Source organism: Moschus berezovskii, chromosome 10 (assembly GCF_049115385.1).
Source record: "Moschus berezovskii isolate FMDL1 chromosome 10, NW_MosBer_1.0, whole genome shotgun sequence".
Classification (NCBI taxonomy): Eukaryota; Metazoa; Chordata; class Mammalia; order Artiodactyla; family Moschidae; genus Moschus; species Moschus berezovskii.
The window spans coordinates 94,899,914-94,917,021 of record NC_142469.1 but is presented as its reverse complement, the minus strand read 5'-3'; the positions used below and the strand labels follow the sequence as shown (position 1 = coordinate 94,917,021).

Sequence of the window (17,108 nt, the reverse complement as noted above, 5' to 3'; positions counted from 1 at the left end):
TTTTTTTTTTAAGATAACTGAATTAGATTTGTTTTACTTTATTTTTTGGCCATGCTACATGGCTTGCAGGATCTTAGTTCCCCAACCAGATATTGACCACATCCCTTCAGCAGTGAAAGTGTGGAGTCTTAATCATTGGACTGCCTGGAACTGTCTCCACCATTTAATTCCACAAACTTTTAGTTTCATTTTCCACTCTTACTATTAATTACAGTCATTATTTTACTAGTACTTTCATAAGCCTTTAACATATCAATAAATGTTAGAATTTCCTCAGGGTCTCTATGGAGAATTACAGTGGAAAAAGCAGTTGATTTGGTAATTCTGCCAAACCAAACACCCAGGTAACACGGTATCACAGTTTTGGACATTTAAAAATACTGGGACAGCTAGACAAAAACCACAGTCCTAGAAGAATGACACATTGAGTCGTCAGATAATTCTTGAGGGTCCCTTACCCAAACCCTCATCCAAGGATTTGAAGTCAGGATTGGTTTTTGAATCACTTCTGAAAAACAAGCCAGGATCAACTACAAATGTTAAAATTCACATATCATATCTTAAGCTCATAAAACACTGGTTTTGTTGTACCTTTTTAAAAAATAATAGGACAGAAGTTAGACTTAGAACTGGAGATCCTGGTCCCATCAAAATAAACAAGGGCTGTAAGACTTTGTAAGCAAGAAAAAAAGAGACATAAGCAGTCCTCCTCATTGGGAAGAGCTTTTACTCATTTTGACAAGGAGCATTTAAGAAGATGCCTAGAGGCACTAGTTAATTGTCAGCATTTTTCCTAGAAAGGGGAAAAAACCCCATCCTGTACCCCAGCCTGCTGCTTCTTTCTTTCTGAACCCTGGAGATAAAAATTTTAATACACAGAAGGTCTCAACAAGGATTTGCGAACGTACCCAAACCCTTTTGAAGAAGCAACGTCTCTGATATGTGATCTCTTCCCTCCCATGTGAGGAGGTGGGAGTTGGGGGAGAGAAGGGTGAGGGGGGATAGAAAAACAAAAGTAACTGCTTTCCCCTAATCCTGATGTGGTAGAAAAGCAGAAAGCTAAAAGCTTCCCTAAGGGAAAAAGCTCCTCCAGACTGAGGTGGATCAAGCAAGTCTAACAAACTTTAGGCTACTTAACTTGCTGATGTTTCTCTTCATGGTTCTGAGGTGTGTTTACGAGGCCACATGCTTTCAGCACAGGTGAGCCTAGACTTTTGGGGTGAAGGCCAGAGCAGAGTAAGACCTAGAAAACTGAGACTCAGCCCCAAAGAGGACAGACTCGTACCCACCTCTGTCTTCTGGGATGCTCCTCTGGAGACCCTACGACGAGTGTTGGAGAGCAGAGGATTCTTTTTCTCCTCTGCATCAATAGATATCCTTCAACGATTTTATTAAAAAAAAAAAGTTTTGCTTTGGAAATGGCAACAGGTGGCCAACAGGTATATGAAAATATGCTCAAGATTGCTAGGGAAATGCAAATCAGAATCACAACAAGATACAACCTGACACATGTCAAATGGCTATCATCAAAAAGATAACAGAGGATAGTAAGAATGTGGAGAGAAGGGAACCTTTGTATAATGTTGATGGGACTGTAAATTGGTACTGGTATGGTAGAAAATCGGAGAAGGCAATGGCAAGCCACTCCAGTACTCTTGCCTAGAAAATCCCATGGATGGAGGAGCCTGGTAGGCTGCAGTCCGTGGGGTCGCTAAGGGTCGGACACGACTGAGCGACTTCACTTTCACTTTTCACTTTCCACTTTCACACATTGGAGAAGGAAATGGCAACCCACTCCAGTGTTCTTGCCTGGAGAATCCCAGGGACGGGGGAGTCTGGTGGGCTTCCGTCTATGGGGTCACACAGAGTCGGACACGACTGAAGTGACTTAGCAGCAGTAGCAGCATGGTAGAAAATAATATAGAGGTTTCTCAAAATAACTAAAATTTGAACTACCACATGACCCAGCAATTCCAATTCTGAGGAATTATCTGAAGAACATGAAAACACTGATGTGCCAAGATAGAGCAACTGACAGATAAACATAGATCGCTGATCCTACTGCTGATCCAGTGAAACATAGATCACTGATCCTACCGCCAGCGTTTCTGATTCTGTGGGTCTGAGGTGTGTGTATGTGTAGTCACTCAGTTGTGTCCGACTTGGGTCTGGGGTAGGGCCTGACAATATCTAACAAGTCAGCAGATGATGTTGATGCTGCTGGTCTTGGGAACATATTTTAAGAATCATTGATCTACACCAGAAACTAACACGACATTGGAAGTCAACTACACATCAATAAAACATTTAAAAAAAGAATCAATGAGCTAGTTAGTAGCTGAGCCAGAATGAGGCTTCCGCTCTCTTCACAACTTCCCAATAAATGGTGGGTACCAGCTGCCCTATAGACAGAGGGAGGTGGGTCCGCTTGCTCGGGCAGCCCTGAACACAGGTAGGGAATACAGTCCTCCTCCTAATTTAGCTGAAACATCTGGAAGGTTCCTGCTGGCAGGCACATTACACCATGATTCATCATGATACTGGAACTTGGTTCTAACCTTCTGCACCCACCCCCACACATCACCAATCTGAAACAATACAAAGCTGCTCACTGCCGATAATAAATATTATTCTCACCCTGAACTATTTAACAAAACTTGTGATCTAAAATTTGGCTCTTTCAATGCTAAACATAGCAGGAATTAGTAACAAGCAGGGGTCATGGATAATTGCCAGTATTTATTCTCAGAAGAGAAGGATGATTAGACAATTTCAAAGTTTTCTTTTGTTTGCATTATAAATCAAAAGGAAATTTTTCTGTTTATTTGTTTAGCTCAGAGGATCCATTGCCTTTCATTAAGATTCCTAACAGAGTGAACTCTTTAGAAAGTAGGGACAGTACTTAATGACTGTTTAAACTTGTTACATTTAAAACTGCTTCATTTTCCTGCTGTCCTGAGGTGTTCTGAGGTTTAAGCGTGTAAGGCATGATGGAGCCTGGCACATACTTGGTGCTCGTAGTGTCAGCTAGAGCTCAACATTATTGTTCCTGGTATTTAAATGATACAGGATGCTTGGGGCTGGTGCACGGGGATGACATGGAGGGAGGATATGGGGAAGAGGGAGGTGGGAGGGGGGTTCAAGAAAGGGAACACATGTACACCCGGGGCGGATTCATGTCAATGTATGGCAAAACCAACCAATATATTAATGTAAGGTAATTTGCCTCCAACAAAATAAATTAAAAAAAAAAAAAAGAGCCCAGGGATTGGTCCATTTGCTCGGGCAAGGAGGTGGGGCCAAAGGGAATGACCTTAAGTAGCAGACTTCATCACCAAGTCTCTCTCTTCCCCATAGCAGGGTGATTAGAGACCATGGACCTCAAAGTCATTTACGGAGCATCGACATTTGCAAGATAATTATCTGTTTCCCACAAAACCTTACAGAATGTCACTTCCTGAGCCAAAGCATCTAATTGGAATACTTGCCTAGGCATTAGAGACCTCAGGAAAATAGTCTAGAGAAGAATTAGGTTAAATTATTTTTTTAATTTTGAAAGACGTATATATCCATAAGAAGTTGCCGAAAAAAAGTGCAAGGAGTTCTCCTGTATCCTTCACCCAGTGTCCCCCAATGCCTACAACTTGCATCACTGTTGTATGGTAGCAAAACCAGGATGTTGACATCGGGCCGGTCCATGGAGCACACTCAAATGTCATCAGTTTTGAGGACAGTTAACTTTAGTTGTGAAGGGCATAAGAACAAAGAAAGAGACGTGAAGGCGATGACCACAATCACTCTCTCCTGATGCTACTTTGAAATCTGCATTTCCATGTAGTAACTGTGAGAAAAAGATAAACGTTAAGCTCATAAACTGTATGAATTATGACTCTCCCTGGGAAAAAAACAACTAAAATTTCTTTTCAGAGACTGAGCTTAACAACTGTAATCAGATTAAACTGTTTTCCAAATAATTTCTAGATATGGGCATTTATGGGTGATGGGCTTCCCTGGTGGCTCAGCAGTAAAGACTCCACCTGCCAAGCAGGAGACAGGGGAAACCCGGGTTTGATCCTTGGGTCGGGAAGATCCCCTGGAGAAGGAAATGGCAACCCACTCCAGTATTCTTGCCTGGGAAATCCCATGGATAGAGGAGCCTGGCAGGCTACAGTCCATGGGGTCGCAAAATAGTCAGACACCACTTAGTGACTAAACGACATCAACAAACGACAATGGGTGAAGCCATTTAGTCTCTTTTAAAGTGACAGGTAAACTCAAGACTTGGACACAAATCCTAACCCTGCCCAAACATACATCATCTGTACAACTGCTTTAAGAGGATAAAAGGAGCTTTAGACCTTTGTACACTGCCTGGCTTTGAAGGATTGGATTTTGTTACATTTCTCCATATTGCTTTCACTATAAATTAGTCTTCTTTTTCCTTGAGCATACTCTATTTTCTTATATATGTATTTGGAGCTATTAAAATGGAATATTTCAATTAGCTGGAATAGGGTATTTGAATAATATACAGTCAGGTTATGGAGTCAAACCATTAATAAGCCAACAACTTCCATAACTATCAACTATCTTTCAAAATTGATAGTAAAACAAGGTAGTTCACAACTGACCCGCCAACATTTGCTCTTTATCTGAAACATAAAAAATAAAATAAAAATAACTAAAAATAAAAAAGAGAAAAAGCATCAGTAGCCTACCAGAAGAAAAAAATGTCTTCAAAATTTCATAAGAAGCAGATTCTCCAGGTCTGTCAAAAAGGACTAGAACTACATTTTTTTTTTAACTTTTTATATTATATTGGGGTTTGGCCACCTCATGTGATGAGTTGACTCATTGGAAAAGACTCTGATGCTGGGAGGGACTGGGGGCGGGAGGAGACGGGGACGACAGAGAATGAGATGACTGGATGGCATCACCGACTGGATGGACATGAGTTTGAGTGAACTCTGGGAGTTGGTGATGGACAGGGAGGCCTGGCGTGCTGTGATTCATGGGGTTGCAAAGAGTCAGACACGACTGAGCGACTGAACTGAACTGAACTGAATACCTAATTAACAATACTGTGATAATTTCAGGAGGATAGCAAAGGGATACATATTCATATATCCATTCTCCCCCAAACTCCACCCCCCCATCCAAGCTGCCACATAACATTAAGCAGAGTTCCCTGTGCTGTACAGTAGGTCCTTGTTTGTTATTCGTTTTAAATACAGAAGTGTGTCCATGTCAATCCCCAACTCCCCAGCTATCCCCTCCCCAATCCTTCCTCTTGGTAACCCTAAGTTCAGAGAACTACTTTCTTGAGTGGGTAACAACGTGATGACATTTTAGATTCTTCACCCTAAAAAAGCATCTTTGGTATTAGAAAACAAAACACAGCATTTTCCCTTTGCAAGTCGGAGCTATCTGTTAATCTCCCCCCACTGAGGCCAGCCAGAGTAAATAGATGTTTCAATGGGTGGAGAAGTCACATTGGCCTCCACTGGTACACAAAGAATGGACAACCCCTGCTGGGGTCATCTGAATTCTAAATGACCAAGCAGAACTATTGTAGAAGGCTCCTCCCTTCTAGGGCCGGCCTTGAGCAAGATTTTGAAATATGAGGAAGCTTGTCCTGGACCACACTGCCCATTCTCCCATCCCTAGGCACCCTGACTTACATCCCAGTTGAGTGTCCTGAAATCTCCCCACTCCCTGGTCCAACCCTGCCCACACAGGACTCCTTCCTTCAAGGGCTGGGGCCCTAAGCTCAGCCCCCCTCAAAGATTCTGAGGATGCTGACACATGGATCAAATAACCTGCCCAAGGCACACAGCTAGAGAGCTGAAGGCCTGATTGCAAATTTGGTGCTCTTTCCATTGCCTACAGCACATCAAATTGTCCTCTGGCCTAAGTGATTAAAAATTTACTATTTTATTCATATTTTTAAGCTCAAGAGTTCACAAATTGTAATGATCTTTATTCTTTCAGAATCGAATCATCACATACATTTTGTTTCAGCTCCTGAAGGAATTTTTATTTATTTATTTTGTTGAGCTTTTTATTTTGTATTGGGGTGAAGTTGATTAACAGTGTGGTAAGGTGATGGACAGGGAGGCCTGGCGTGCTGTGATTCATGGGGTCACGGAGAGTCTGAACTGAACTGAAGAGTTTTAGGTCAACAGTGAAGGAACACAGCCACACGTATATATGTATCCATTCTCCCCTAAACTCCCTCCCATCCTGGAGGAATTTTTAAACACTTTAAACTGTTGGTATATTAAAAGGACTTCTGATACTAACATGGTTCCCAAACAATCTTTAGCAAAATCTAGCACACTTTATATGTATACACACACACACACACACACACACACATATATAAAATCGGAACCCACAAAAATAATTAAAAATTTTTTATCATTGGCCATAGCATAATTTTTGCTTCTTTTCTTGGTAATTCAAAAGTAATTTTATTCTTGGAAATACAACAGTCTTACAGATCACAATTAAAGAGACAATCACTTCTGTAGCAGCTTCCAAGTTGGATTTCTGAAACATCACCCACATACTCCATCTCAACATACAAAGAATACTCACCTGAGACCTTTGTCCCTTGTACTGCACAGATGATTTCTTATATCCCTGGACTTAAAAAGCACTTGTAAAATGATGCTCATGAATCGGTGATTTATTTTTCAAATCCTGGTTAGCTAAAGACTCTTTTTGTGCATTTTGCACAGAGATGCTGTTGTTCAGAAACAAATCCACACAGTGAGATCCAATGGAGCTGAGGAAAAACAGACCCTGGACTCAGCACTGATGCTGCCCGAAGAAAAGAGAGGTGTGTGTGCCTCAGTGTGATGTGCGTGTAACTAGATAGTCAAAGTGTTTAGTGCAAGATTAAGAAGTGTCTAAATTCCATCCTCTGATTTCAAATGAAAACTGCAGATTCTTTCCCAGAGCTGGCAGCCTGCCATCACCACAGGGCTTAAAGCAGCTCAGGGCTTTGGGGAGAGGAGGGAAGAGACTTCACACGCGGAGTGCTCACCGCCCGCAGCATCACCTTCGGTCTCCTGGTTTTAGCCTGAATTCCTCTGCCAGACTCCCTAGACTTTCAACTTAAGCTAGCAAAGAAATAATTAAAAAGATATATGGGCTTTTAAAAATATTTACAGAGGAAAGACATTCTAAAATATTCTCTGTGATCTGAATTCTCCCTCATCACAATCTTGATATATAGCAGAGGCTCTGGACACTATTTGAGGCTAATACTAGTTTTCTACACTCTTTGCATAACTTACATAAACATATCCCAGATTCATTTGACTGGCTGTGAAAGTGGTCAAGAAAATGATAAATTAACATTTTTTTAAGGTGAAGGTTCTATAATTGAATTCTTTTTTTTTTTTATTTTTATTTTTTGGCTACACCATAGTGTGGCATGTGGGGATCTTAGTTCCCTGACCAGGGATCGAATGGGTGCCCCCAACATCGGGAGCACAGAATCTTAACCACTAGACTGCCAAGGAAGTTCCTTGAATTCTTATTTTAACGGTTCTTCCCCACTTTCTTCCAGACCACAGTGACTTCAATAAGCACCTTGGGTCACTTTATAGATACTCTCACACAAAATCTCCTCCATTCAAGAGGGTCACATTGTATATTCAAAAAAACTTCAACAGCCAGATAGAGTTTCTCATGGAAACTCTCATGTCAGACATCTGCAAAATAGCAATCATGAATATTGGTGCCTTTGTATTTGTTCAGCATCACAATGAACACTTGCTAGTCCTTATAAGAATTACAAGGTCTCATCTGGTCCCTAAAACTCAAGTGTCCCCATTTAAAAGCTGAGCAATTTGAGGCTTAGGCAAGCTATGTAACAAGTTCAAAGTGACTCAAGCGGAAATCCAAGAACCAGGGTTCTGTGTTCTTAACCACTGCCTTACACTTTAACATTTCAAGGAAAGTAGAATCAACAGTTTTCTCTACAAGGAAGAAATACTTTCTGCAGCCTGGGATCCTACTCTATAGATCAGAGCTATATTTCTAGTGAATTCCTAACATTTCAACACCTAACATCCTTATTTCAAACTAAGATCAGCTAGAGGCAACTTAGCATCAACAAAACAAAAAATAAAAACATCAAAAAAAAGAAAACAAAACCCAAAGGCAGACAATGTGTTATACTGGCAGCTTTTAAGAAGTTTTTCAAAAATGATCAAAGATGAAAAAATTACGTTTGTGAAAATATCAAGCTAAATCCAAGTCTGGAAGCATAAAGCATTGAGCAACTTCTTTGTAAAGAAAATGGAAACCAGGTCGATTTTTCAAGTAGGACAAATATTGTTCTTTGGAACTGAAACATGTTGCTGAATCTCACCATGGAGCAAAAGGCTTATAAACTTTAGGAAAAAAATGAAGTTCACATGGAAACAAAAACACAACAGAAACTTCAATATGGAGACCGACAGACGCTGCACGTCTTCCCAATTATTTTCAAAGCCATTGTTGGCTATTCAAATGTCCATGGAGAAGTAATAAAATACCAGCAATTCTGGTATTCCAGGGGAAATGCTTATGCTCAAGTTTTTAAACTTTGTTTTTTTAAAATTTACAGAGACGATTAATGGAGCTGTTGACTTACAAGACAGCTCCAGGAATGGACAAGAAAACCTCTAAAAGATGAGAATCACTCAGTCATGAGGACCACATGGTAATATGGGTTTTTACTGTGTGCCAGGTACCATTTTCATGCTTTAGAAAAGTTAACTCATTTGTTTAGGGGAGAATGGAAACATGTATATGTATGGCGGAGTCCCTTTGCTGTCCACTTGAAACTATCACAACATTATTAACTGGCTGTGTTGTTGTTGTTGTTGTTTAGTCACGATGTCGTGTCTGACTCTCCTGTGACCCCAAGGACTATAGCCTGCCAGGCTTCTCTGTCCATGGGATTTTCCAGGCAAGAATACTTGAGTGGGTTGCCATTTCCTCCTCCAGGGGATCTTCCTGATCCAGGGATTGACCCTGGGTCTCTAGCATTGCAGGGAGATTCTTTACCATTGGAGCCACCTGGGAAGCCCTGTTAACCAGCTGAAAATAAAGTTTTTTAAAAGATTAGGCTTTTCTAGGGTTTCATATAAATTGAATCTGTATATAATCTTTTGTGTCCAGTTTTATTCATAAAAATTATTTTACAAGCCATGTGTACTGTGTGTGGTTCTTTCAGTATTTCACTGTATGGATATACCTCAGTTTGAGCTTCCATTCACCTTCTGATGGACATTTATGTATAATAGTTTTCAGTTTGGAGCTAATCTGAATAAAGCTGCCATGAACCAAAAAAAAAAAAACTCATTTAATTCTCATAACAATTCTAAAAGGTAGATTCAGTTCAGTTCAGTTCAGTTCAGTCGCTCAGTCATGTCCGACTCTTTACGACCCCATGAATCACAGCACACCAGGCCTCCCTGTCCATCACCAACTCCCGGAGTTCACTCAAACTCATGTCCATCGAGTCGGTGATGCCATCCAGCCATCTCATTCTCTGTTGTCCCCTTCTCCTCCTGCCCCCAATCCCTCCCAGCATCAGACTCTTTTCCAGTGAGTCAACTCATCGCATGAGGTGGCCAAAGTGTTGGAGTTTCAGCTTTAGCATCAGTTCTTTCAAAGAACTCCCAGGACTGATCTCCTTAAGAATGGACTGGTTAGATCTCCTTGCAGTCCAAGGGACTCTCAAGAGTCTTCTCCAGCACCACAGTTTAAAAGCATCAACTCTTTGGCGATCAGCTTTCCTTACAGTCAAACTCTCACATCCATACAGGACCACTGGAAAAACCATAGCCTTGACTAGACAGACCTTGGTTGGCTTTGGCTCCATCCCTTCATTCTTTCTGGAGTTATTTCTCCACTGATCTCCAGTAGCATACTGGGCACCTACCGACCTGGGGAGTTCCTCATTCAGTATCCTATCATTTTGCCTTTTCATACTGTTCATGGGGTTCTCAAGGCAAGAATATTGAATTGGTTTGCCATTCCCTTCTCCAGTGGACCACATTCTGTCAGACCTCTTCACCATGACCCGCCCATCTTGGGTGGCCCCACATGGCATGGCTTAGTTTCATTGAATTAGACAAGGCTGTGGTCTGTGAAAAGGTAGGTATTGCTATCCTATTTTGCACTTAAGAAAAATGAAACACACAGGAGGGAAGTAGCTTTCAAAGTCCTCTAACTATGAAGCAGTATAACTGGTATATAAGCCAGGCAGCCTAACTCTGGGGCTGAAACATTTACTCCCTCTGCTACACTAACTCCCTGCAGCCGAGCTCTGCATGTAAAGACAGGGGTTGTCCCCACATAACTGGACTATTAGTGGGTAGGAAACAGAAATAGCCGTCATGTTCCTTCTGCAAAGGCTCTTATAAAGACTAGACTTGTGACACCTCTGTCTGATGGTTCACAGCCCAGTTCAAGTGAAAGCTCCTAGCTAACCTGTGGGGAGCACGTGGAAAGGTGAGGATGAGTGAAGCAATAAACATACAAAGTGGTACCAATTTGGTGGGGAATGACTTCTAAACTCTTGTTTGATATAGCCTTCATTTTTAAAAGTGTTATTTGCATCTTTTACCATTTCAGATGGTAAAGCATCTGCCTACAATGCAGGAAACCTGGGTTCGATCCCTGGGTTGGGAAGATCCTCTGGAGAAGGAAATGGCAACCCACTCCAGTATTCTTGTCTGCAAAATTTCATGGACAGAGGAGTGTGGTGGGCTACAGTCCGTGGGGTTGCAAAGAGTCGGACACGACTGAGGGACTTCACTCACTCACTCACCATTTTACTCTGCCTGTGAAGCCAGTCCCAAGCTCCCTGAGATCTTGACCTGGGCCATTCATGGTCCTGTAACCCCCTCATGGCTTTTGCAAAGCAGATGCTTCATGGATGTGGCTGTGTGATTTACATGTGCTGCGGCCACCCTCCCACAGAGGCTGAGCACCAAGCTGGCTCTTCGTGGAAGTGAGGCATGAAGATGTGCGGACAGAGGGGGTGAGAAGGCAGCCAAACGTTGGAGAACAAAGCCCTGGCGGCTGGGAAGAGACAGACCTCACGGGGAGTGGTGGGGATGATCCAAGGAAGTTCTGGACAATGACCAAACAGGGTAGTTACTGACACAGGACCTCAGAGTCTATCCCAGGGAATTCAGAGACTCTTCCATAGCCAATTTGGATCACTGGCTCATGACACAGGGGAGAAAAAAAGTCGGCCAAGGGCTTTGTTTGCTGACATGAGAGCTTCCAAGTCCCAGAGTCAAAGAGATCAGAGAAAAAAAGTCAAAGCCTAGAATCAGTTTCCGGGAACGGAGGAGACAGTGCTGAAGTCACATATTTTACTTAATAATATTTTCTTATTATAATGTGCTGCATGGGAGGCCACCAGTATGCAAACACATCTTCACACTCTTCTGACAAAGCAAGTAGAAGCATAAAGAATTACAGAGAGATAGTGAACCACATACATCCACTTCTGTTCCCTAGTCTAATCAGCTCTGAGGAAGCTTCAACAAGTTCCCACCACTTTTTCAACAGAACTAATCTCACGTCCTGAGTCCAGAGTGAGAAATATAATCAGATAGAGAAGTGAATGTGGGGATAGAGCTTAGTATCAGGGGTGAAGCTGACTATGACCTGGATTGAATCTGGCTGGAAAAAAAATCATTCACTAGTGTGAACGTGGGTAAACTGTTGAACCCCTTTGGATCTCAGTTGCTTCTTGTGTAAAATGGGGACAATCTGGCACTTACTGCACATGATCGAGAGGATTAAGTGATAAAGAACTTATCTAAATGTCCAGATATTGCTCAGTCATGTCTGACTCTTTGTGACCCCATGGACTGTAGCCTGCCAGGCTCCTCTGTCCATTGAATTCTCCAGGCAAGAATACTGGAGTGGGTAGCCAGTCCCTTCTCCAGGGGATCTGCCTGATGCAGGGATCAAACCCAGGTCTCCTACATTGAAGGCAGATTCTTTACCATCTGAACCACCAGGATACATGTAGAGATCTTCAGACTTATGTTTTCTTAGATTCTGTATTTGTCCATTTTGTACCCATTAATTCATCAGAAAAGACCCTGATGCTGGGAAAGATTGAGGAGAAGGAGGCGGCAGAAGATGAGATGGATAGCATCTCTGACTCAGTTGACATGAATTTGAGCAAACTCCAGGAAACAGTGGAGGACAGAGGAGCCTGGCATGCTGCAGTTCATGGGATCACAAAGAATTGGGTTGAGAAGATCCCCTGGAGAAGGGATAGGCTACCCACTCAAGTATTCTTGGGCTTCCCTTGTGGCTCATCTGGTAAAACATCCACCTGCAATGTGGGAAACCTGGGTTTGGTCCCTGGGTTGGGAAGATCCCCTGGAGAAGGGAAAGGCTACCCACTCCAGTATTCTGGCCTGGAGAATTCCATGAACTGTATAGTCCATGGGTTCGCAAAAAGTCGGACACGACTGAGTGACTTTCACTTTCACTTTAGCGACTGAACAGCAACAATCATAGGGCCAAACAAACAGCCAGAGTTGTTTACATCTCCCCTGTGATCTAGAGCCTATACTTCAAACCACCCCTTTATCTAACTCTCACACAAAACCCCAGGGTTAGGTATCAGAAAAGTAGGGGAAGCCCCTATGCCCCAAGGCCAGCTAGAATTATTCAAACTAGCCAGTCCTAAGCTGTGGACCCTGCCCTGCATGGGAAGCCCCTTGGAAACACCAATCAAGTCTGACCTAGGCTTTCCTCTCATTTCTTTCTGCCTCCTGGACAAAACTGGTGTGTCCCCATGTGGCCTTGCCTGGCATGCCAGCACCGCACCCTTGGGAAACGTGAGTAATAAGAATCTTGCAGTGGCATTAGTGTCTCCGTGTTATCATTCAGTCACTTCCATAAACTAAAATCCCATGAGTACACTCACTGTGATGATGGACCTTATAAGCAATTGCTATAAAAACTTTACAAAGGCCATAAACATAATGTTAAGTCTGTGTGGCTTCTTCCCACTTTTCCTTTTCTTACTGTCAGTTTCAGAGTTTTGGGCTGAATCATGACAATGACCTCCTTAATATATTTTGTTAAGTTCAATTTCTTGGTTCCTCAGCCATATCTTTACACAGCTCTTTTCTAAAACTCAGAATGCACGTTTACACTCTGCCAAGAAAGTCTGATATAGTTCCACGTGGTCTGCAGCTCAAATCCACACTCCTTACCTCGGTAGTTAGCCTTCTAGCGTCTGGCCAGTTACTGCAGCCATATTAGACTCCTCAACACTGCCCATGAGTACTACCAGCTTTTCATGCCTCTGGGCCTTTGCTCAGGCTAGTGTCTGCCCTTGGGATGCTCTTCCCACTCTTCTCTAAGTATGGCACATGTGGCCTCTGAGTGAATTTGCTTCTATACTATAACTGCCCCGACAGTAAATAACCAAATTAATTTCAAGCCTTTGGTTTGACTTAGGGGAAACTTCATGCGTGAAAAAAGGTTGGAAGTGTAACAAGAGCAAATATTTACTTTCTATTAGCCCTAATTTCAGAGTTGAAAATACCTTCAATGGTTTGGAAGGCCCAACTCAAGTTCTATCTACTTGGGAAACTGTACTATCTCTTAAAATTAATCATTCCTTCTTCCAATATCCATTTACCCATGTATTTAATTCTGTTTATTCATATTATATTTGTTGCATTTCTTTACCTTTGTTTTCTCTAGGTCACAAATGCTCTTTTGGGGTCAAGGATAAGCCTTAGATAGATTTTAAAAGCTGTCATCACAGGAAAAAAAAAAAACTGTAACTATGTGTGGTGTTGAATGTTAACTAGACTTATTGTGGTGATCATTTTATAACATATACTAAAATCAAATCATTATGGTGTCTGTCAATGGTATATGTCAATTATACCTCAATTTTAAAAAAGGAGAAGCCTTAGTAATTCTTTAACAATTCTTTAATCTTTCTAGCATGCCCATTAGTCTTACACATAAGCAGTTCAGTGAATATTTATTGAATCATAAGCCCTATGATTATTCTAATTAAAATAAGGGGCTCTTATCAAATGATAATGATAGTTAATCATGGGGATATATGGGAAAAGGGATACACAGCTTGTCTAAACTAGTAAAATTAGTACAAGTCAGAATATAAGTGTCTATTAAATCCCATCAGAAAACAGTCACAGATATAGTAAATTATTTTCAATCATTACTGTCATATTTAGTCATTACCATTCATTATAAAATGGAGTTAATTTTAATTTTGGTTTACAAAGACGAAACAATTTCATCTTATGGGTAAAACATACACCAAGCTGTGATTTCTCTGGGTTCATTTTACCCTTGCCTAATGTTGCAGCCAAGAAATTAAAAGATGCTTGTTCCTTGGAAGGAAAGCTATGACAAATCTAGACATGTTAGAAAGCATACACATCACTTTGCTGACAAAGGTCCATCTAGTCAAAGCTATGCTTTTTCCAGTAGTTGCGTACAGATGTGAGAGTTGGACCATAAAGACGGCTGAGTACTGAAAAACTGATGCGTTTGAATTGTGGTGCTGGAGAAGACTCGTGAGAGCATTCCCTTTGCAAAGAGATTAAACCAGTCAATCCTAAAGGAAATCAGTCCTGAATATTCATTGGAAGTACTGATACTGCAGCTGAAGATCCAATACTTTGGCCACCTGATGTGAAGAACAGACTCACTGGAAAAGATTTTGATGCTGGCAAAGATTGAAGGCAAAAAGAGAAGAGGGTGGCAGAGGATGAAACAGTTAGATAGCATCACTGACTCAGTGGACACGAATTTGAGCAAACTCTGGGAGATGCTGAAGGACAAGCAAGCTTGGCATGCTGCAGTCCATGAAGTCACAGAGAACCAGACACAACTTAGTGACCGAACAACAACACATGGGGCATGATTAAAAATTCCAGTTGGAATTTAAAGAAGCCAAACAAGCTACCTGAAACTTGTCCTAGTCCTAAAGAAGGAGATGGGCCAGCTAAATAGAAGCCCAGATCCACCCTTGGCCCCCATTCCTTCAAGCCTAGGCTGGACCTGAATTAGGGAATCAGGTGTGGGTATAATCATATTCTCTTTAGTGGTTACCTGAAACTTCCCCCGCCGGGTCCTCAATATCTGGTGGTGAGCTGACTTTATCATCTGACTCTGCTCCCAGCAGAACTGTTGAAAAAAGAAAGTTGGCGGAGATTTACAGCTACTTTTTCTTACTAGCTAGGTGGTTGAGCTTGGAAAGGAATGAGAACCATTCCATTCATACATGGAGAAGCTGTTCCCCAGCCGACATGATGAGGGAAACGGTGGTTTAGAAAGAATCTTAAAAATTACTCAAAGATGATTACAGGCTGTCACTGAGAAATGAGGAAGGAAAGGCTTTCTTTTCGACTATAGGGTGTCGAGTCCTACAGCCAGAAATTATTATTTTATACTGAAGCCAATGGTAGTCTGTATGCCTTTGAAATGTGAAAAGCAATAATAACTTAAGCACCTGGTATGACTTATAAGGCATCAAGATAGATTATACAGGTTGGCCATGAAAACAAGGCTCCTGCCTTGATGACATTTTGCAGTTCATGTTTCTGAAGGCCCTGCCATCAAAAACAGTCACTCGGTGCCAATCATAGAACCCTGACCATGGTGGGTTTAGAGTATCAAGCCAGAGGGCTCTAACTGGGCTCATCACCTAAAGAAGGACCACAGGACAAGTGAATGGTGGGTGTGGCCTCTGTTATGCTGGAAAAGAGTGACATGGTCAAGTTTTTCGGGCATTCACAGGCACTTCATTGAGGAACAGAATTTCTGAAATAGCACATACACAAAAATGGACATGATTTCACTCAACAACGTGCGTCACTTTGTTGTGTATTTAAAATATGCAAATGCAAATGAACTTATCTATGAAACAGAAACAAACTCCCAGACATAGAGAACAGACTTCTGGTTGCCAGGGGAGAGGGAGGGATGGACTGGGATTTGGGGATTAGCAGATGCAAACTGTAGCTCATGGAAGGGACAGATAGCAAGGACGATATATTCAATATCCTGGGATAAACCATAATGAAAAGAATATGCAAAAATGTATCTGTGTGAATGTGTCTGTGTGAAGTGCAAAATGTCATCAAGGCAGGAGCCTCGTTTTCATGGCCAACCTGTATAATCTATCTTGATGCCTTATAAGTCATACCAGGTGCTTAAATTATTATTGCTTTTCACATTTCAAAGGCATACAGACTACCATTGGCTTCAATATAAAATGTCTAAATGAATCACTTTGCTATACAGTAGAAATTAACACAACATTGTAAATCAACTATACTGCAATAAAATTAGTGAAAAAAAATGAACGTGCAAACGTTTGTTCTTGGTTAGATGTTTCGAAAGTAGGCTGGGAATCATCTGCAGCAAAGGTATCCTTTGATGACTTATTTCCAAGTCCTCATCAAGGGCTTCATTTTGCATCTCTCCTCCTTCTCATGTCCTTCACAACTTTTGAAACAGTCAAAGCATAATAAGAGTTCATTTTAGTTAAGTGTGGGCTGCCACACAAACATACATGTACATCCTTAGTTATCTGGACAGAACTGGAAGAAACATAGGCATATTTTGCATTTAAAGATGAACCCTGTGAATCACCCCAATCCACCCTTGCCTCCAGTTTCCCTACTTCAAGGAGGTGTCAAAAGGCTTCTTCAACTTGCAAGAGTTTCTGTTTCCGTTTGAGTGCTCTTAATTCCTGAGCCCAGCTCCAAGGTAGAGTAATGAGCTCCACAGCGCCAAGAGCAGCTATGACTGAAAAGACTTGTTTCACATCACACTTAGTACTAAGCAGCTGGGATACTCTCTAATCACCCTAAAAAAAAAAAAATCACCAAAGAGGCTCTAAACTAGTATGAATTAAGCACTGTCAGATTTCCTGAGTTAACTTTGGACATGTCACAGTTTAACATATTATATATGCTACTCTGCTAACACTCTGCTCTCAATATTTAGTGATTCCATGGCATGTGAAATAAAATTCTAGGTGTGTGAAATAACTGCAGCTGGAAATT

General features: G+C 41.6%; 1 protein-coding gene across 2 annotated transcripts in view; it reads right to left on the bottom strand.

The window, feature by feature from the left end:
- Positions 1-17,108, bottom strand: part of PLEKHG1 (pleckstrin homology and RhoGEF domain containing G1) — a 255,150-nt gene that overhangs the window by 134,234 nt on the left and 103,808 nt on the right. Inside the window, exon 2 of one of the 2 annotated variants that reach the window (XM_055433816.2) lies at positions 15,148-15,222. The exons of the other annotated variant lie outside the window; for it this stretch is intronic. Coding sequence (XP_055289791.2) covers positions 15,148-15,222 — 75 coding nt within the window. The remainder of the gene's footprint in view (positions 1-15,147; positions 15,223-17,108) is intronic. 2 annotated transcript variants of the gene reach the window in all.